Source organism: Protobothrops mucrosquamatus, unplaced genomic scaffold, assembly GCF_001527695.2.
Source record: "Protobothrops mucrosquamatus isolate PMUCROS unplaced genomic scaffold, P.Mucros_1.0 scaffold66, whole genome shotgun sequence".
Classification (NCBI taxonomy): Eukaryota; Metazoa; Chordata; class Lepidosauria; order Squamata; family Viperidae; genus Protobothrops; species Protobothrops mucrosquamatus.
In genome coordinates this window covers 102,250-124,718 of record NW_015386444.1, presented here as the reverse complement: position 1 = coordinate 124,718, position 22,469 = coordinate 102,250, and the positions used below count along the sequence as shown (strand labels likewise).

Genomic DNA, 22,469 nt, shown 5'->3' with positions numbered 1-22,469 from the left:
CTTGGAGATGGTTTCTTCCAACAGGAACTTTTATTAAGAGTAGTTGATAGCAGGCATAATAGACAGGATCTGAGATTTCCCATGCAGAGTGATAGATTAAGGTATCCCCAACTTAGACCCTACCTCATAGTCTGCCCGTCCGGGTATGTGATGGCCAATCGTCAGGTGTTAAGTCCATCATGGGAAAGGGGAAATAACATCGGCCCGTCTCCAGTTCATGCAGCAATGGTCAGCGGCTTCTTCACACCTTCCTCTGAGAGCGTAGAAATAAACCAGGCACTGGGTTACATTCCTTATTTCCTCCCTTGTTCTAACTGACAGTTTAGGAAGATAAAGTTCAGAGAAAGACATAGCGCAGGAAGCAATTTGTTACATTGTAGCGTGCAGCAGACACAGCGACAATAAACGAAGCAAAAGGTTACATTGTAGCAAATAGAGGAAGTGAAAGCAATAACTCCGCAAGCACATCCCCCTCCCCTTTGGGAGTATGGCAGAATCCAGGGAAAGGTGAGGTTTGTTTTTAAGTCAGAGGGGATAGATAGAAATGAAATAGGAATGGGTTCTGACAGGTTAAGTAATTATCAAGGCTTATCAGGGTAGCACTGCAGGCATGAAAGCATGGAATTAGTCGAGGCTTTTACATGATTCTTTTGCACCCACTCAGGCTGAGCCCCAGGAATATCTTTCCAGGTTACTAGGTACTGTGTGACTCCCTGGTGTGTGCGTGAGTCAAGAATTTCCTTAATCTTGAAATGTTGTTCTCCCTCCACCATGATGGGCTCGCGGATTGGAGGGGTGCCGGCCCTAAGGGCAAAACCACTTCAGGTTTAAGGAGGCTGCAATGGAACATCATGTTGACCTTTCTTAATGATTTTGGTAATTTCAATTCCACTGTGGCTGGGTTGATAATTCGTTTTATAGAAAAAGGCCCTATGTACTTTGGTCCTAACTTCTTTGGTTGTTGTAGGGACTGTAGGAACCGGGTGACAAATATACATGGTCCCCAACATGCAAAGGTTAGATTCAACTCTCTTTTTGTCAGCTTGGGCTTTATACGTTGCCCAGCCATCTGCCAAGGCTTTGCGTACCACAGGTCACATATTTTTTTAACTGATTGATCCACTCTTTCAAAGAGGGTATCATGGGCTCCTAGGCTGGTAGCACAGACGAGAAACCTGTGCTAATATGCACAGAGTTGTTATAAGCCACTTCAGCAAATGGCAAGAGGTCTCCAGTCATCTTGTTGTTAATTAATAAAACAGTGCAGGTACTGCTCCAGTACTGAGTTGTAACATTCTGTCCTGCCATTTGTCTGAGGGCGGTGACTAAAACTGAGACCTTGATCAGTTCCTAAGAGGTCCAGAAAAGCTCTCCAGAACTTTGACATGAGCCATCAGCCAAGTTTTTTCTCCCTGGTAGGTAGTGCAGGGTGAAATTGAACTGGTGGAAGTATTGAGCTCACGGTGCTTGCTTTGGAGATAATTTTCAGGGGGGGGGGGGTTTCAGAGCTTCCAGATTTTTGTGATCAGTCCAGACCTGGAATGGGATTTTGCTACCTTTTAGGAAGTGCCTCCATGTAAGGAGAGCCCATCTAACTGACAAAGCCTCCTTTTCCCACACTGTCCATGTTGCTCTGTTTTTGTTAGCTTCTGTGATGTGTACACACACAGAGGCAGGCTTTCTTCCTTATTCTCTTGCAACAGCACAGCCCTCACCACTACATCACTGGCATCCACTTGGATGACAAAAGATTTTCCTGGGTCTGGGTGTTTCAGCACCGGCTCAGCAGAAAACAGTCTTTTAAGCTTTTTGAATGCTGCCTGGCATTCCATAGTCCATTTCAAGGGTTTTCTGGGTTTTGGTTGTTCCCCCCCCACACCTTTTGTTTTTACCAAGTTGGTGATGGGGAGGACTATTTGAGCAAATGGGGGGATGAACTGCCAGCAACAATTGGCAAATCCCAGGAAGCTTTGCAGCTGCTTCCTGGTTTGGGGAGGTGCTCATTCCAGTACCGCACACACCTTCACCTTGTCCATTTTGACCTCCTCATGGGAGATTCAATATCCCAGGTAATCAATGTTTGTTTTATGAAACTCACATTTAGATAACTTGGCATAGAGTTTGGCTATGCAGAGTTTTTTTTAATAGATATTTTATTAAGTTTTTATAGTTACAAATATTTGGTGCTTAATAAACAACATGTTGTCTGGGTTCACATATTTGATATTAATAGTAATACAATTTCCATTTCTACTCTCTACTCTGTCTTTCTAGCCATTTATAAAAATGATCCCATGTTTGAAAATATTCTGTACCTTCTTTCCCTTCCATTTTCAATGTAAGCCTGTCCATTTCCGCACAATCCAAAATTTTCCTGATTATGTCTTTTTCCAATGGTGTTTTTTTTCATTTTTTCAATACTGTGCAAATGTAATTCTTGCTGCTGTTAATACATGTAATATTAAATATATACATTTTTGTCATAGTTCTCTGTAATTATACCTAGAAAAAATAGTTCTGGCTTAAAATCTACATGTTTTCTTAACATTTTCTGTAACCACATGTGTATTTTGGACCAATATTTTTTTGCTTTAGGGCCGGGGTGGCGAACCTATGGCATGCATGCCACAGGTGGCACGCAGAGCCCTCTCTGTGGGCATGCACACCATCGTCCCAGTCCTAGGCCTCTGCAACCATGTGCAAAAAAAGGTTCAATCAATCAATTTCAATTTCTCATGGGAAAAAAAAGATCTCGCAAAGTTGGAATTGCTTGATTGAACTTTATTTTCAGTCCCACACAGCAGCAGAGGAAGTGATGCATCAGAGCTGGAAAAAAGGTGCTTGTGTGTGTGGGGGGGTGGAGTGGTGGGAGCAGGGCGCTCCATGCGAGGGGTGGGGCAGGGCCTGTTGCTTCCCTCCCCCACCAGACACCTGCCGAAGCCACACAGGGTAAGGTTTTGTGGGATAAAAAAAAAGTTCCATGAGACTTTCTAACTTCTCGCGAAATCTCGTGAGAAGTTAGAAAGTCTGATGGAACTTTTTTTTTTTACTGATAGTCCCACAAACACATGGCTAAGGCTGAGAAGTGAATGGAGAAACGGAATGCAGCTGAAAAGCAGGTTAGTAAAAAAAATGCTTGGGGAAGGCAAGGGCATCTGGGCGGGGGCAGCAACATTACCCTGCATGGTGGCGGGAGGGTTAACAGCAGGTGAGGGGGACCCAGGAGGAGCTGCGCAAAGCAGGTGTAGGGGAGGCCAGGCAGATTGCGGGTGCCACTCCTCGCCTCCTTTGCACTGCCGCCACCGATGCTACTTTGGCCAAAGTGACCCAGCTGTTGCTGCCACCGCCCCACCCAGCTCTGCCACTGCCATGCTGCTGCCCCGTTCTGGCCCCAGGCAGCGGCTTGGCCCTGCATGGCTGTCCCGCTCGTGCCTGCGATTGGCCTTTGTGCCGCTGGTGGTGGCACCCCACAATCCCACCTGGCTCCACTCCGCTCCCAGGCTGTGCCTCTGCCCTGTGCAGCTGTCTTGCTAGTGCCTGCGATTGGCCTCTGTGCCGCCGCTGCTGCAAGCACCCCGCAGTCCCGCCCGGCTCCACTCCGGCCCCGGGCAGCGCCTCTACCCTACATGGGTGCCCCACTTGCACCTGCAATTGGCCGCTGCAGAAGTTATGCAACAGGGGCATGTATCTGGGCAGCTCGGGCAAGAAGGTGGGCTTCATAGGGCTGGACCCCGGCGTCCCTGAGTCCTCCCGTGATGGGGCCCTGCTGATCGCTGGCTCTGAGGACAGTGGCAGTGGCGGCAAACACGGCTTGATCCTCAGCAAGCCGTTTGCCGCTTCTTGCCCAATGCCACTGCTATGAGGCCACAGAACAAGCCGGGCGGAAGTAAGGAACCGGGTTGGGGCAGCGGGAGAAGGGCGCTCTGCGAGGATTGGGTCCGATGCACGTGGGGCTGCTGCCTCATTTTCCATACCGTGCCAGGGCTGGGTTGGACTGGGCGCAGAGCCTCCATGCTGCTTCTTCCCCTGTGGACATCGGGAGCGCCCACCCCACCTACCCCTCATCCCGGGGCAACTGCCACCATCCTGCGCTCTTCAGCACATCGCCAACCAGCCGGGCATGCCGAGCTTGGGCCTCGGGCAGATGGAGGCCGGAGGGGAGTGAGAGCCATGGCAGGGAGAGGCGCCGCCCAGCTCAGTAAGCCCTGATCTGCCCGCAGGAGGAGGATGAAGGAGGGCTGGTCAGGGACAGGCACAGCACTGCCCATGGGGGGAATCTGACCAGCCCCAGCCTGAAGGGGGGGAGAGGCCAAGGGAGCCCAAAGGGAGGCATCCCGGCACGTCTGGCTGGCCAGCAACAGGCTAGAGAGCACCAGACAGAGGCAGCTGCCCCGGGACGAGGGATAGGCGGGGTGAGTGCTCCCAATGTCTGCGGGAGAAGCGGCGAGGAGGCTCCGCACCCAGCCCAGTCCAGCCTAGCCCCGGCATGACAAGCGAGGGAGCAGCCCATGTGCATCTCCTGACAGGCAAGCACAGCTGTGGCATCTGCGGCAGAAAAGCGCAGGAGGGCAGCAGAAGGCACGAGGAGCCCCAATCCCAGCCCAGCCCCTCCCCCCTCTCCTCCTCCCCCCTCAGAAGAGCTGTGGGGCTCAGGAGCCTCTCTCCATGTCCCCCCACCTCCCTCAGGGAAGAAAACCATCACGAGACTCTTGTTTTAACTTTTTTTTCCTTGTCACTTTTTAGAGTCTTCATCCTGCTAATCTTGCAAGTGGTAAATGCCATCTATAAAACATTTTATATAGATTTTCTTTATAAATAGCTGCCGTTGTTATTTTATAGTTTCTTTCCCATAAATTCTGCCATTTTTCTAGTTGTACATTGTGCCCAAATTTTTTGCCCAAGTTATCATTGTTTCTTTAACTTGTTCGTCTTCCATCTTCAGGTTTAACAAAAATTTAGAGTTTCTTAATCAGTTTTTCATCTGATGACAATAGTATCTGGTCAAACCCTGTTTGATCTTTATAAAAACCATACATTTTAGCATATTTTTCATATCTCATTTGCATTTGCAAGTATGGCCACCATGATAGCTCAATGCCCTGTTCTTCCAGTTCTTGTTTAGTTTATAATTTCCAATCAGTATTCAAAATGTCTCTATATGTCACAAATTTCTCAAGAGTTGATTAAATTTGGGTGCACAAATGTTTCCATTGTCGAGATCCATCCTGGTATTTTCATATAAATTTTCATTTTTATCTTTTCCCGTGTCAAAAGCAAGGCATTTCTTATATAGTAATTTTGAAAGTATTTATGGATTTTGTTCTTCCCATTCCATAGAAAAGCATGCCATCCAAGTTGTAGGTCATGTCCTTCTAGGGTATAGTAGTCTTTTGAGTCTAAGGGTTATCCACTCTTTTAATTATGTTAATACAGCTGCTTGATAGTATAGAACCCAGTCTGATAGCCCAAATCCTCCATTTTCTTTCGCTTCTTGTAGCAATTTCAGACTAATTCTGGCTTTTTTCCCTTGCCGGATAAATTTCAAAATCAATGCATTTAATTCATAAAAAAATTCTTTAATTTTATAGGTATTGTTTGGAATAGGAAAAGTAGTTTTGGTAAAATATTCATTTTCACCATCGCTATTCTTCCCAAAATTGATGTTAGACCATTCCTGGTAACAATGATGTTGAATCTGTTTGACAATGGACAATGATGGAGTCCAAACATTTTCTAAACTTTTTTTAGCTTTTTCAGGTTTCCATAAATCATTTTTGAGCAATAAGACCCTTCCAGACTTTGATAGCAAATACCCAAAAGTCTGTTCTTCAAACATTCACACCCAATTGTTATTTCATTGATGGAAACACCCACTTTCAAATGAACTGATAACCTAGAGGTTCATCTTTTCCTCAAAACCCTAACCCAAAACAAATATGTAGCTTTGAATAATTTTCCTAAATAAATGAACAAGTGTAGTATTTTTGACAGATCACATTTTTATGTCATATTTATGCTGAAATACTGAAAATTCAAAAAAGAAATCACAAACTTTTAAGCACTACTGTATCAATTTTGAAGTTATCCCTTGTTTTCCCTTTTATAATACCTCTCAATGGACAAAACAGGAATATTGATTTTTTTAAAAAAAGCAACAGATTTATATAAGCAGATTTATATAAAAATGGTAGAGCTAAAGTATGCCACAGAACATAGTAGAGATAATAGCTGCCAGCTATAGACACAGGAGTCCTCTAAAAAAAATTAAGAGTACATTTGTCATTTAATGGTCTTCAACTACATAAAATAGAATTTTGAAGTTACGTTATTTTATGTTTAATACAGAAAGAAAACCAACTATTTTGAGTCCTTACTGAACAAAAACACTAATAACTTTATGCTTCTTTTACAGCAGGCGGATTGCAAGATATTTGCTTATCGGAAAATCCAGGGAAATATAAACATTTTTCGTACAATATGAAACCTGCCACAATAATGAAAGCAAAACACACCAGATTCAGCCATGAAAATAAGACTACACTATAGCATAAGAAAGCCTATTGATTATTTGTGGACATTTTAAAGTATCTTTAATGTAATTTCATCAGTGCTTTTATTTAAATGATCTATAAGCTCACAAGACCCTCACTCGACACATCCACACCTGAAGCCCTTATAAACAGAAGAACACTGACACTGACACCCCCTAAACTCTGCTGAAGATGTTATCTAATGAAATGTTTTGAAACCAACCCACCAGCTTGGACAACGAACTTTCACCCTAAAATGATCTATACTTTTTTTAATATATTAAGCTGCACAATATTGAGACTTAAGCAAGTATTTAATGATAACAACTAAACTGTCCCCTGCTCTTCACAATATATAAAATTTCTCTTGATATGTTTCTCAGTATTTGCATATGTTTCTGTTTATTTGCTTTAAGCTATTGTATTACTCCATTTTATTTCATGTAACTTTTAAATCTTAGTAGCAAATGTAAAGAGTAACAGTTTTTACACAAATCATAGATTGTATAAAATGCATTTTTAATTTGCACAAAAATGACTTTTTTCGTTCCTACAAAGAGTTTGCAATCATATATTCTCTTTAATATAGTGTATTGACTGCCCCAGATCCTGGGGTATGAGTGGCTAAATATATATTGAAATTGTAATGGAGGTCTGTCAACCACTGCTCTTGAGCTTCATCACTTTTCAAGACCTGTGAATCAAAAAACATAATGATTACTTGAAATATTTAACCAAAGATGCATTTGAATGAATTATTTTTTAAAGGAGAAAATGTTTCTCATATCTATAATTCATGTAGATACAAATATAAGATACTACCTATACAATTATCTAGGACAGTGGTCCCCAACCTTTCCAGCTTGGCAGCCCAGTGGGGGGGGAGATGAGATGGTTCTATATGAGTGGTAGTGTGTATGCAAGCTCGTGAATCTCCATTTGCACAAGTGGTGGGTGCATGTGCTCACCGCACACAAATGAAGCTGCACATGACTGTGCGTGCCCACCGCTCACACAAGGGGAGCTGCACATGCACATGGGTGTCTACTGCTTGCATGGCCTGGTTTTGAAGAGATGGCGGCCCACTAGTGGGCCGCAGCCTAGGGGTTGGGGACCCCTGATCTAGAATACAAAGAAGAAAAGTTACTGATTTTTTTTAAATTAAGAAGGCACATAGGCATTTCAGTTTTATAATATTTATAACACAACATACCAAGAAACAGGTAAATTAATTTTGTCTACATATTAGCAAGCAGATGCTTGTAATTAAAGGAAATACTATGGAATTCCACTTCAATGTTTTTCTCTGTCTGTGAAATCAGTGAAAGTATCGCTATGGGTAAAAGTCTAGTAGAACTCAGTTTAATAATTAACATATACAATATATACAATAAGTCTAAATGAATAAATCAGGAAAATAAAAAAGATGACATTAACTGACTAAATTGTTCTCTCAAACTACTCAGTTTTTAAGTCTTGAAGGCCATCAAGGAAGAAATAAATCTGATCTTTGTTCAGTGACTATTCCAGATAGTTTGCCCTTAAAAATAGGGCTTCCTGGTTTCACTCTTTACCTCCTGAGTATAAAGAACTATACACTGTACAAACAGCCAAAGTATCTCTTTGGATAACCCAACAATCAGGTTTATTCGGGTAAGAGGAGTTTGTCTTACCCAGTGTCAAGATATAAATGGCTTTATGGGGAACCAGCATTTTAAATTATACACAGAAATCAAATGAAAGCATCCTTTTGAATGCCGCAAAAAGTTTCTACAGTGCTGTAGACCTTGCTATGATAGCAGAACAAAGCAGTTTATCCCCAAGCCACATGGTGGTGCCTAAATCAACCACCATTTTGTGGGCAGAACAAACTGGAGCAGCTTCAGGAATTACACACAGTACTACAAAGAAGCAATCCATTCCAGTGGTCTAAGAGCTTTTCAGACAATAAGTGAGAAAGAGGACCTTTGGGGGGACCTGGGGGGGACCTTTGGGGGGACCTGGGGGGAGTGGGAAAAGGCCTGTAGCGACCCAAGGCACAGAAAGTGGAGCAGTCATAATCCACTAAAATTTAGGAAGCTAAATTTAAAATATTAAGTGTGTGGTCTGTAGTATTTATTAAGATTTCACAAATCTTAGAAACAAAGGGAGATCAAAGACAGAATGTTGGGGGACTTGATAACAGTTGAAGAAGTGTTTATGGCTTCTCATTTTACAGAAATATAGTTTCCCATTCAGAGAAGGATTTCATATAACAGTTATCAACTGCACTAGTTCCAAAATGGAGAATTACAGAAAGATAACAAAGGTGGAGTCCTTGGTGATCTCTAAGCATAGCTGTTTGCTTGCAGATGTTTCATTATCCAACTAGTAACATCCTCAGTGCACAGAAGATATTACCTAGTTTGGTAATGAAAACTCTGCAGCAAACAACCAAGCTGAGAGCACCAAGTACTCCACAGTTAAACCCTGAACTTTATATATAGATAATGAAATTAACAAGAGATCACTGATAGTCAATACAACTGGATCCATCTTTTGTTGCCAATCTGTCATCCTTAAATTATGGAGACAAATTCTAATGGCATATGAAGAAAATTTTCCTAATGGTAAAAGCAGCTGGACAATAAAAAGTTATTAAAATGGTAGATGAATTTTCCTTTACTGAAAGAGAGTGAGATATTTGTCAGGGATACTTTAAGTTCAATTTCTGGACTGAGCATGGTTTGGGGACTTAATGATATTGGAACTATCAGACATTGGAATAATTAGTCCCCCAATACAAGCCCTATTACTTGCTATAGCAAGAGGCAGCTGTTAGGGACCTTGAGTTTCAAAAAAAGTTAAGCATGGTCAGATCTTGTTTGGATGGGGGACCACTAGGAAATGCTAAGGCTACAGGCTATACTAGAAAGTTGAAACACATTGGGAGAAGACAAAATAAAATACTTCTGTAATGTTTTCTAGACACTAGATGGATGAGGGCTGAGTTCAGTTTAAGGGAGGAGCCTTTATCTTCCTGCTTCTCTGAAAGATCTGCAAACTATCTAATACAGGGCTTTTCAACCTTTTCACCCATTGTACCACTTTTTGGATAAGGCAATATCCGAGTACCACCACTCGCAAACAAGGTATCAAAAACTTGACCCCCCCCAAAAAAGGAAAAAAATGAGAAAGTACAGGTAGTCCTTGACTTACAACAATTCACTTAGTGACTGTTTGAAGTTACAAGCAAATTATTACCATTTTTCACACTTATGACTGTTGCAGCATCCCCAGGGTCTTGTGATTTACATTCGGATGCTTGGCAACTGATTCATACTTATGACGTTCAGTATTCCAGGGTCATGTGATCAATGGCCGAGGGGGGCATGGCCAGCTGATCGCTCAGGTTGCAGGGTGCCTGTGGGGGGGAATCAGTGGGTCTCTGGTGGAGGGGGATGCGACTGGGGCAGGTGCCTGCCTGCCTTCCCTCCCTCTTTCCCATTTCCCTTCCTTCACCTCCCCTTTTGTCCCTTCCTCCTTCCCTCCCTCTTTCCCATTTCCCTTCCTTCCTTCTTTCCTTCACCTCCCCCTTTGTTCCCTTCCTCCTTCCCTCCCTCTTTCCCATTTCCCTTCCTTCCTTCTTTCCTTCACCTCCCCCTGTCCCTTCCTCCTTCCCTCCCTCTTTCCCATTTCCCTTCCTTCCTTCTTTCCTTAACCTCCCTCTTTGTCCCTTCCTCCTTCCCTCCCTCTCTCCCATTTCCCTTCCTTCCTTCTTTCCTTTACCTCCCCCTTTGTTCCCTTTCTCCTTCCCTCCCTCTCTACCTGTCAAGCCCCCGCGGGCTCGACATGAACGGGAGGGGGGAGGGGTCGAGGACGACACGTGGGGCGGCAAAGGAGACCAGCGGCCAGCACCGTTCTACCTGGCAGCGTGGATGCGTCCCGACCAACAGCTGAGCGGTTCCTACTCTTAGCCGCCGAACAGCTGATGGGCGGGAGGCAGGGAGGCAAGGGCCAATGGAGCGGCCTGAAGCTGAAAGGCTCTGTCTCTCGGCCGCCGAACAGCTGATGAATGCGAGGCCTGGAGCACAGCCGAAAGACGCTCACGGGACTGGAAGGCTGCAGCGCTGCAGCTCCCATTGTCTGTTCCTTCCTTCCTTCCTTCCTTCCTTCCTTCCTTCCTTCCTTCCTTCCTTCCTTCCTCGTTCCTTCGTCCTGTGCTACGCCATCCAGACCCCAGCCTGGTTTTGGCAGGCAGAAACACAACACGGCCCTGCCTGTGCGCTTGCAGAGGCAGAGGAGAGCGCACAGGCAGGGCGGGGATGTGGCCGGTTCACCTCCCGTTTTCAGGCACGTCCGTTAGAACCGGCTACTTCTCCCAGTCATTTTCCCCCTACATTTTCCCTCTGAAGCAGAGTCGGAGAACTGCGTCACTCTCGCCGTTTGGGCCCTCTACTTTTACGCTCCGGGAGCAGCTTGCCTTTCAAACTTCCGACAATTAACGAAAGGGGAAGCCTGCTGCAAAGGCGCATCTCCCGAAAAGAGAAAGGCGATCAGTCAGCCAAGAGCCCGACTGTTTCAGATGTTAAGCCTGCGATACAGGCAACAGAGGCCCAAGCAAAGAAGGCGATCCAAGAAAGGGGGGGGGAAACCTGCTTTCCTTTCCAGCAAAAGTTACTTTTCCAAAACTGCCTTAAATGAAGAAGTGACTCCCCCACCTCTAATAATTGACTTTCTCCTGGCTTCTCCAGCCTTCCTGGGCAGGAAGAGATCAGCCCTGACCGGCTTTTGTTCCCCAAAGGCTAAAGTCGATCGCTCACTTGTCTGATCCAAGGGGTGCACGGGCACTCCGAGACCCGCTCCAGGCCCCCACTAAGCCACGATTCCCGGTTTGTAGAAAAGTTGAGGGGGGGGGAGAAAGGCGATCAGTCAGCCAAGAGCCCCGCTGTTTCAGACTTTAAGCCTGCGATACAAGCAACGGCGTGCGCTTCTCCCAGCCCAGAAGGGGCTATCAGGCTAGCGCTTTTTGTGAAGTAAGAAGAGGGAGGGGAAGAGCCCCATGGATCCCACTGACCTGCATGCACCAGCAGAAGTCAATCCGGCTGCTGCACAATGAGTCCCTGGGGAGGGCGGGGCCTTGTTCTGCACCTGCGCTCTTCGCGTGCCCCCTGCAGGGCACATTCGGTAGGGTTTGTGCAGGCTGCCACCAAGCAGCATTTTCCACAAACAAGTGAGCTGGGAACGAGCAGAGTGGGGGGGGGAGGAAAGCGACGCAGGGGAGGGGGAGGAAGGCGACGCCGCGTACCACCAGCCAGGTGGTCGCGTACCACCAGTGGTACGCGTACCACCGGTTGAAAAGCCCTGATCTAATAGATGCCTAGCAGAGGAGCAAGAATCTAAGTTTTCATCATTCAGATAAAAATTTAAGGTATTAAAAGTGAAAGCTTGATTCCAAAGTGGTGAAATTATGAAAGGGGGTTACTTAAGGTCACACAATTGTATTAGTACATGGAAACAATTAAACAGCTGTACAGTTTAAAGAATTAAATGAAAAAAAATTAGAAAAGATTAAAATAGATTAAAAAACACTCTGAAGGAGAAAATCTCAAGATAACTACTATGTGGAAACTCTGTCACACCTGCCTGGGAATAAGGTTGTGCTTGAAAAAAGGATGAAAAGGAAGTACACTTTCAACAAAAAAGGGGGGGATTCAGACTCTACATAATTTTACAGATAGAGAGCAAAATAGCTATTCTTGTTTATTTTTAATATAGTAGCTTTAAACCCCAAAGTGGAAAAAAGAAATTTAGAATATGTCCTTCTTTAAAAGGAAGAGACCCTTGAGATATTCAAAATAAACCTTTTAAAAGGTGTATACAGTTTTGCCTTCAATCCCAACTAGGAAGGAATAAGGACAGGAAATTGTAATGCTATTTCCTAAGTTTGGAAGCAGAAAACATGGTAAGTCCTTACTTACTGGAATTGGTGGTTAGAATGGAAATGATTTTTGGAGAAAGCCCACTATCATTCTTATGATAGAGAAGAGAAGAATGACTCTTTATCCTTTAATGACTAATGGGCCAAGTTCTTTCAGCCTTTTTTGTGACCAGAAAAACTGTTACTTTCCAATTCTATAAGACTACAACTTGGCTTCGGCAGCCAGTGACTGAGAATAGACTCCTTACCATGATATCTTTGACAATCTGTTTCACCAGGAACTCACTGGTCTTCATATGAGTCTGAAGCTGTCTGTGTTGCATTAGCAAACAAAGAAGCTGAGCAAGAACAGGCAATTCATCCCGGGAGGCTTGGTTCACTTGAAGAGTCTGCAACATCACTCTCAAGATTTGAAGTGAGGTGCTTAGAATTGAGATACAGGAACTCCACAGTACATCCCTGAAACCGAAGTTGAGGAAGGGGGGGGGAATTAGATGTGCACAAGTTTAGCTAGATTTATAGTAAGAAAAGAGTAACTTCAAACCAGGCAAATAACCACAGGTATTACTTGTACTATAACTATAAATACAACCCACAGTCATATGCAAGTCAGATGGATGGGCAGCCATATATACATTTAATAAATACATAAAAATAAATAAAGAATTCATAGATATAATTTATTTGCACAACTTCCAAGGGACTGATAATTTATTACTAATTTACAGTTGTGAAAAATTCAGTCATTTTGCCTACAGCTATGGTTAAAAATGGGAAAGGGGCTTTCTGCCCCACTTAATTGTGGAATATATTATGTATTGATCATTACTAAATTAAAAACACACAAAAGCCTTGCTTAAGTTTACCTTTGGAGGACATAAGTTAAATTCTCCGCAAGAAAAATTTACATTAAAGTAAATTTTATAAAATGTAATGTTACATTTAGAATATTGTAGAAAAGGAAATACAAATCCTCATCAGAAATTCAAAGTCTACAGTCACTAGTGTCAAAGTACAGATAATCCTTGACTTACAACTGGTCATTTAATGACCCTGCATAGTCAGACAGTCTTGGAAAAGGTGCTTTACGACCTATAAATTACTTCTTTCCATTGTGCCAGCCTCCTTGGTTATATGATCATATTTTGGATGCTGGACAACCTGTTCATATTTACAAGCAATTGCCAAGTGCCCAGCAATCAAATGATTGCTATTTGCCATCTTTACTGGCTTCCCCAGAAAATTAATGAAGACGCCAGCAGGGAAGGTTGCAAGTCTTTCTTGGAACATTGGATCTGAAATCCATTCCCCCACGTGCCAAAGTGTTCTTTTTTCTCCATCTGTGCATGAACGGGAAATCCTCATCCGTAGGAGAGGAACATATTTCCTCTCTGGTAAAAATGCTAATGAGCCTTTCAAAATACTGGTGTTTGCTAGTATTTTCTCTAAATGCCACCATTCAGAGGGGAAAATGCTAGTGAAGTCCAGTGTTCTGAGCCCAAGGGGAAAAGAAAAAGGTAGCAGATACCAGCATTCTAAATTTTCCAGAATGCTGATGTTCCCTAGCGTTTTTACCAGATTTGAGGACATTTCCTCCAGCATGCCAAGGGACCTCAAATCTAATGAACACCATTGTTCTCATTATCATTCTCCCTGGGTCTGATGGAAGACCTGGAACCTCTTCCTGGCACTCCACTAATGACCACAACTGGGACAGCTGGGATTGCAATCATTGAGCAAAGCAGTCTAGTGGCATCTCATTTAATGACCACACCACTCAATGGCCAGTTTTCTGGGCCCAATTGTGATCATAGCTGGAGGACTACCTGTACAACTGAACAAGTGTTCAGCCACAATAAACAAAAACATATATTCACACAAACATACGATGCTTGGAAAGTACCAATATTTTAAGAATAAAATATAAAATTAAAACGCTTACCTCTTCTGCATATGTTCCGTATCCTCCCTCTCTATTGTTAAGAAAAGGTAGAGAAGACTATAACACAGTGAAGCTAGGAACCTGGAAATATTTTCATTAAGGATATATACTTGATCCAGTAGTTTACTAAGAGCACACAAAATAGCACCAGCAGTGCTATCAGGTACTACAGTCAGTCCTACCTAGGAAACAAAATAATTTCAGAATAAATAATCTTTCACACAATCTTTGAGCACAAATATTTTTTGTATGTCTTATAAACATAAGAGAAGAATTCTGCTATGATAATAATTTCAAATGTCCATTAAGGTTGTTATATTTTACTGGTGAAGATTTAGATGCATTATTAAAAACTCATTATTCAGCAATATTTTCAACATATAATTTGAACTGCAGTTTAGATGCAGAATAATATTTTTGAGGTGTTACAGCTATACAAAACATCAAATAGTACAAAAGGTACTTAGCACATTTCAGAATCCAGTGAGTAGTTTCATCTTTCTATTGAATTTACAATCAAGACTGATTATTAACAAATTATATTATAGCTTACAATCTGTCATTCCAACTTGCTCCAAAGTTTCTAAGCAGATTTTTTTTATAGGTGAATAAAATACAGGACAGGGACTCTTCCTCCCATTTTTGCGGCAGAACGCTCTACGAAGGGAGACTCACATTGCAGGTCTTATTATTTATTATTAATCTGGCTTTATGGGAAAGTTTTTATATTAGCTGACTAATTGAATGACATCTTGGTGCTATTAATAAAAAAATGTTTAGAATTTTACATGGTTATATTTAAATCTGCTTTATTTTGTTTGATTTCACTATGTTTAGAAATAAAGGCAGATTTACATTTTAAAAACAAGAATTTCAGTATAGTGATTATACATTTATATAACACTCAGGAGTAAATAAATGATTTCATATAAAGCTTACTATTATAGATAAGCAATTATAGTTTACTGGGTCAAAAGAAGCTACAAAAATGTAACATTTCAAGTAAATATATATTTATATACTATTTTTAAAAATTCACATACTATATTTTAAATAAAATGACTGTAAATCAACCTTCAGCTAGAGATACTTAATCATAATAAATGATATAAGAAACAATAAATTGATTCCAAATTGGTACCTACCAGATATTTACATATTCCACTTTGTACAATATCAACACATTGGCTTCGTGAAGGAACAGTGGATAGGCTTTGGCTCACCATCTATTTTAACAGCAAAATTGTTCAAAATATTTACCATATTTGATTATATCATATATTGAATGTCATTTAAAAACTATACGTTGCATGACTACCTAAAATACTTAAACAAAATATGGTTATTATGAATTGGAAAAAGTGTTATTTAGCCAGATTCTGCTTTAATTTTTCAGTTTCACGTCTGCTCATATCGTTTTGCAAAACTACCAATTTTCTATATCTGCTGTTGTCAACAGAAAACAGTGTTTTCCAATAATATGCAAACAACCTACTCATGCAATAAAACTTTTTGCACTTCCATTCTGATCACGAACTCCAGATCTATTCACAAGAGCCTTTTGAGTTTATTTTATTGGTTTCAGGTAAAATCTATACAGGTATTCCTCGAGGTACGACAGTTCAATTAATGACCATTCAAAATTACAACCTGTCCCAAAGTTATATATGTTGCAGCCTTTACGACTGACTGCAGAGAAGTTGTAACATGCTCCCTATCTATTTCACCCCAGCAATCCTGCCCTGCAAGGTCTCCACAGGCACTGGGCCTGCTTTGCTAGCCTCCCGGATTCCAACCCTACCCCATTTCCCATCACTTCCTTACTTTTTGAAGATCTCCAGAGTTCCAGAAGAGGCTGACCTCACGTGGCAGAAAAACCGAAGTCTTTTATTCAAATGCTGGTGAGGCCCTAACAGTGATACTGAATCTTTTAGAGACCGAATGCCCAAACTACAACCCAAAACCCACTTATGTATCATTGGGTGCCGGGTGGGCGTGGCCCATTGGGTGGGCGTGGCTGCGGTGGTCACAGCAGACTGGGTGGGCGTGGGCGTGGTGGGTGTAGTCACCTCAATGTTGCTCTTGGGGAGGGATGCCTGTGGGGGCCAGGCAGGGTTGGGGGAAATCCTGGGGGTCTCTGGCAGGTGGGATGGTGGGCAGGAGGCTCATCCTGTGGGGTGAGGCGAAGCGAGGCAGAGGGCAGAGCAGGGGTGCCATTGCCACAGGGCAAGGCAAGGCGAGACAGGGGCCGGGGCGGCTGCTGCCTGACACCATCGGCTCCCGCACACAGCGAGCGCATGAGGGTCAACTCTGTCCATCACCAGCCACAGCCTGCTGGCCCCTCGATTTCAGCGCAACATGGATGTTTGTTTCTGGCCACAGCCATTTCCGCCTCGCATGTCGCAACCAATGCCGCTGCCATGAGGCCGCAGAACAAGCCGGGTGGAGGTAAGGAACCGCTATACCAGTTTCTTACAGCCGCCCGGCTTGTTCCGTGGTCTCATGGTAGCGGCACTGGGCAGGAGGCGGCAAACAGCTGGTTTTGGCGTGACGCAGCTGTTTGCCGCCTCGTGTATTGTGCCCAATTCTGCTGCAATGTGGCTCAGCTGAAAGCGGCCGTGGAACAAGTGGGACAGGTTTCCCCTTCACCTGCACATTCAGCTACAGCTTTGATGGCTCTGTAGGCACATCTGCCTACAGAGCCACCAAAGCAGCAGGTGGAGCGCTGGAGGCTCAGGGAGGGAGGGTGCTGAAGTGGGCGGTTGGGCCATTGGCAAGAGCAATGCATCTGAGCGGAAAGCGGCCTTGGGAACAAGTGGGGCAGGTAAAGAAAGAAATCCTCACTCCCCCCAGAAATTGCCTTTCTTTCGTTACCTGACTTTCAGCCCCGTGCCCTTTCTCCTTCGCAATCTGACACCGCCGCCGCATACAAGGAAACAAAGGAAGGTTTTTTGGGGGGAAAAAAGGTCAATCAATCAATTCCAACTTTGCGATCTTTTACGAGAAGATGAAATTGATTGACTGATCTTTCCCCCCCAAAAAAACTTCGTTTCCTTGCATGCGTTGGCGGCGGATTGCGAAGAAGAAACAGCATGGGGCTGGGAGTCAGGTAAGGAAAGAAAGGCAATTTCTGGGGGGAGCGAGGATTTCTTTCTTTACCTGCCCCACTTGTTCCCAAGGCCGCTTTCCGCTCAGATGCGTTGCTCTTGCCAATGGCCCGACCACCCACTTCAGCATCCTCCCTCCCGAGCCTCCAGCGCTCCACCTGCTGCTTTGGTCAGCTTGCCGGCCCCCACGTCAACACCCTGCCCACCGCCACCCAGCATGGTCGCCCTGGGGCTTCAGGGGTTGGCCTGGCATGGGAGGGGCGCATGCCCCACCCTCCCGCCATCATGCAGGGTAAGGTTGCTGCGCCCACCCCCACCTACATGCCCTCTCCTCCCCCAAGCATTTTTTTTCAGCTGCATTCCGTTTCTCCGTTCGCTTCTCAGCCTTTGCTGTGTGTTTGTGGGCCTATCGGGAAAAAAAAGAGAAGTTCCATCAGACTTTCTAACTTCTTGAGATCTCGCGAGAAGTTAGAAAGTCTGATGGAACTTTTTTTTTTATTGATAGTCCCACAAGCACGCGGCGAAGGCTGAGAAGCGAACGGAGAAATGGAATGCAGCTGAAAGGCAGGTTAGTAAAAAAACGCTTGGGGAGGCAGGGGCGGGCGTGGCAACCTTACTCTGCATGGGTATTGATGCACGTTGTTCATGGACGGGACTAAAGGCCTAGGACTGGGGCGACGGTGCACGTGCCCACAGAGAGGGCTCTGCGTGCCATCTGTGGTAGGTTCGCCACGGGGCTCTAAGAACGTGAGATCTAAGGAAAACAGCTTTGCCAATATCTGAATAAAAGATATAGGCTTTTCTGCCATGAGGCCAGTGTCCTGCAGGTTTCATTTGGGCCAAGACTGGGCGGCACCAGAAGCCTTCAGGAATTGGGCCATGGCAGTCAATCAACGTAGAGGTTGTTTCCTTTTTCTCATACGACTGAACTGCAAGCTCCATGTTGATTGGCTTCCACCGCTACCATCACACTCCAATCCCTGAAGCTGCTCATTCAAACCAGCCAGACAACAGCAAGCAGGAAGCTGCTGGCGCCGCCCAGTCTGGGTCCAAACGAAGTCTGCAGGGATGCTGGCCTCATAGCAGAAAAGCAGAAGTCTTTTATTCAGATGCTGGCAAAGCTATTTTCCTTAAATCTCACATTCTTACAGTTTCACCAGCATCTGAATAAAAGACTTCGGCTTTTCTTCCGCGTGGGTCAGCCTCTTCTGGAACTCTGGAGATTTTCAAAAAGTAAGCAAGCTATGGGAAATGGGGTGGGGAGGAGTAAGTGGAATCGGTGAGGCTAGCAAAGCAGGCCAAGTGCCTTTGGAGAACTGGCAGGGCTGTATAGGTGGGGGGAGAAGCAACTATGGGGACCCCAAGGGATTGTGAGTATGAGGTATCTCAGTGGGTTGGGGAGGCCTTGGGTGGCCTGTTGCAGCACTACCCGCATGGTCTCCCCCCCCGAGAGACCTCATATGCATTTAATGACCTGCACATTCAATTAGCAAATGCATTGGGTAAAACAGGGTGGATCACGTTCATTTAACGTGATCCAATTGAACGAATCCTCAGGTTACAAATGTAATCGGCAGACTCTATTACATTCGTAATTCAAGGATTATCTGTATTTCATATCACCAAAATAAGGGATAATCAATTGAAACACTGGAAAGCCAGTCCTATCCTTTTTGGACTAAGTATTGAAAATTTAAGCATAACTTTTAAAGATAACATCAGCAGTAGCAGTATATGCATTTAATTAACTAATAAGCAAACATCCTTGATTACCTACAATAAATGCAAAAGTAGCAACAATGGCAATTGTACAAGTTTAGCTAGAATTTAAACAATTCTTTTTTATAAAAATTAAAAATCTATGACAGTAGTTTTTCCATGCATCAGTAAATCTGAACAGTAAAACTTCTGATAAACTTGGTTGAGCAGAATCACTGCATCTTTTCATGATTCAAGAGGAATACACAAAGACATTAACATGCAAAGAAATAAAACATAAATGGAAAAGGGGCGTTGGTCTTACCTGAACGCCTTTTCTCAGCATGACGATGGAGAATCCACCAATGGTCACCAATGGATTTTGCTTGTCTTCTGCCCGTAGACTAAGTCAGCCAATTTTGCTTCGTCTCTCCTCTTGAGACCTCCCCTTCCCAGTCTCGACTGAGGCGAAAGCTGTTGGCTACGTTTCCTTGTGTTGGCTCAATCCTCTCCCCTCACAGGACCTGACTGGCCTTAAAGGTGGGCGTGGATTCTCCATCGTCATGCTGAGAAAAGGCGTTCAGGTAAGACCAACGCCCCTTATCTAGCATGATGAGTGGAGAATCCACCAATGGGACATACCAAAGCCTCACTGTCCCTGTGGGTGGGGAGCAGTCTGGGCCTGTGTCCCAATCTCTGATACTATGCATTGGAGTATCCTCCTGCCAAAGGAGGCCTCCGCAGATGCGAACCTATCTAACTTGTAGTGTCTTATAAAGGGGAAGGTGATGCCCACGTCGCCGCCCTACATATTTCCTCAATCGGTGCCTGAGTCGCCCACGCTGCTGAGGTGGCAGCGCTGCGAGTGGAGTGTGCAGTGATTTGCCTGGGGACCGCTAACGACTGCCCCCTGTATGCCTCTGCTATGCATCTTCTAATCCATCTTCCGATTGTGGAAGCTGTGACCCTTCGACCTCTTGTGTGAGAGTGGAAGGAGACAAACAGGGCTTCCGATTTGCAGAAGGGTGCCGTTCGCTTGATGTAGTGTTTTAAAACCCTGCGAACGTCTAAGGTGTGCCACTTACGCTCCAATTCATGGGAGGGCTCGGGGCAAAAGTTTAGAAGCACCACCTCCTGTGCTCTGTGAAATAGGGAATTGACCTTTGGAACGAAGGAGGGGTCCAAACGTAGTACCACCCTGTCCATGTAGAAGGTACAAAGATCCTCCCTAACTGATAGGGTTCTAACTCTGAAATGCGCCTTGCAGAAGTAACAGCGACTAGAAAGGTGACCTTAATGGTCAGGTATTGTAAATTGCAGGTCCGGACAGGCTCAAATGGAGGTAAGGTAATGGCCTGTAGGACCTTAGGCAGATCCCAGGAGGGCTATCTGTGGACTACGGGTGGACTGTTGTTTGTTGCGTCCTTAATGAAGGATCGCACCACTGCGTGTCTGGCTAGTGGTTCAGAGTTGCCATAGGTAAGGATGGTGGATAGGGCGGCCACCTGTCTACGAATTATGTTGGGTGCTAACCCCCTATCCAGACCCTCTGCTAAGTAGTCTAAGATTTCTGGGATCGAAATACTAAAAGGGTCTAGCTGCTGTCTAGTGCACTAACTGTAATAATTTTTCCAAGTGGAATCATAGATCTTGTTAGTTGTAGGCCTTCTAGAGGCCTGGAGTGTCCTAATGACTCTTTGTGAAAAGTTGTCTCTTTCTAGGAGGCTTCGCTCAAGTGCCAGGCGGCTAATTGGAGCCATTGTGGCTCTGGATGTAGTAGGGCTCCCTGGTTGAGGGAGATTTGTTCGTGTGGAATCCTCCACAGTGGGGATGTAGAGAGACTTACAAGGTTGGCAAACCACATCCGTCTTGACCAGTGTAGTGCAATGAGTATCACCTCTGCTTGTTCCTGCAATATCTTTCTTATGGTTGCTTGTATCAGAGGAAGCGGTGGGAAGGCATATAGCAGTCCTTCTGGCCAGTGACCCCGAAGCGCATCTGCTCTCTCCGCCCCTGGTGATGGAAAGCAGGAGAAGAACCTCGGGAGCTGAGCATTCTTGGGACTGGCAAATAGGTCCAGCACTGGATGGCCGAATCTCTCTGATGCTTCCCTGAAGAGAACAGGGCGCAGGCTCCACTCTGAGTGGTCTATCGTCGCCCTGCTCAGGAAGTCTGCCTGTTGATTTGCTTCTCCTGAGATGTGCTTGGCCTTGAGGGAGGCTAGGTTGCTCTCTGCCCAGGCTCCCAGCGCTTGGGCTTCAGCCATGAGGGAGCTGGATCGTGTGCCTCCCTGACGGTTGACGTGTGCCTTGGCCGCCACGTCCGTGAGAATCAGGACGTGCTGATCCGCCACTGCATTGTGAAAGTGGCAAAGGGCTAGGTGTATGGCCCTGAGTTCTAACCAGTTTATGTTGTGTCTTAGGTCCTCCTTTGACCATTGGCCCTGTGCCAGTTGTGATTGTAGGTGTGCTCCCCAACCGAATAGGCTGGCATCCGTGGTCAGAATGACTCGGTCGGCTTCCTTGAACATGTGTCCTTTCCTTACCGCTGGGGAAGACCACCACTGGAGCGACCTTATGACCTTTGGCGGAACCCTTACTCTTTGGTTGGAGGAGCTTATTCCCCTTTTCTGGAACGGGAGTAAGAACCACTGCAGATCTCTGGAGTGTAGCCGTGCCCAAGGCACAATTGCAAGGCATGAAACCATCTTTCCTAGCAATTGTGAGAGTGTGGATAGTGTTGTGGTTCGTTTCCTTTGAATCAATCTGACCAGGGTTCGAATGCTGTGTTGGCAATCTCGAGAGAGATAGACCTTGCATTTTAGTGTGTCTATGTCCGCTCCCAGATGAAGAAGGCAGGTCGAAGGTACGGTCTGACTCTTTTGAAAATTTACTGAGAAACCGTGTTCTTGAAGGGTTGTTAGAGTCAGTGCCAGATCTGACTGGACTGACGAGGATTGGATGAGAATGTTAATAATAATAATAATAATAGTAAAGTTGGAAGGGACCTTGAAGGTCATCTAGTCCAACCCCCTGCTCAGGCAGGAAACCCTATACCATTTCGGACAAATGGTTGTCCAGTCTCTTCTTAAAAACTTCCAGTGTTGGAGCATTCACCGCTTCTGGAGGCAGGTTGTTCCACTGGTTAATTGTTCTAACTGTCAGGAAGTTTCTCCTTAGTTCTAGATTGCTTCTCTCCTTGATTAGTTTCCACCCGTTGCTTCTTGTCCTGCCTTCAGGCGCTTTGGAGAATAGCTTGACTCCCTCTTCTTT

At 44.7% G+C, this 22,469-nt stretch overlaps 2 protein-coding genes across 2 annotated transcripts in view; one reads left to right on the top strand and one right to left on the bottom strand.

The window, feature by feature from the left end:
• INVS (inversin) overlaps positions 1 to 6,580 on the top strand; it is a 168,660-nt gene extending 162,080 nt beyond the window's left edge. Inside the window, exon 14 of the mRNA XM_015812068.1 lies at positions 6,413 to 6,580. Within this exon, the coding sequence (XP_015667554.1) occupies positions 6,413 to 6,546 (134 nt within the window). The 3' untranslated portion in view covers positions 6,547 to 6,580. The remainder of the gene's footprint in view (positions 1 to 6,412) is intronic.
• LOC107284064 (testis-expressed protein 10 homolog) overlaps positions 6,545 to 22,469 on the bottom strand; it is a 47,886-nt gene continuing 31,961 nt past the window's right edge. Inside the window, exons 6-9 of the mRNA XM_015812070.2 lie at positions 15,538 to 15,618; positions 14,393 to 14,574; positions 12,699 to 12,909; positions 6,545 to 7,224 (exon numbers count right to left, since the gene is read on the bottom strand). Coding sequence (XP_015667556.1) covers positions 7,111 to 7,224; positions 12,699 to 12,909; positions 14,393 to 14,574; positions 15,538 to 15,618 — 588 coding nt within the window. The 3' untranslated portion in view covers positions 6,545 to 7,110. The remainder of the gene's footprint in view (positions 7,225 to 12,698; positions 12,910 to 14,392; positions 14,575 to 15,537; positions 15,619 to 22,469) is intronic.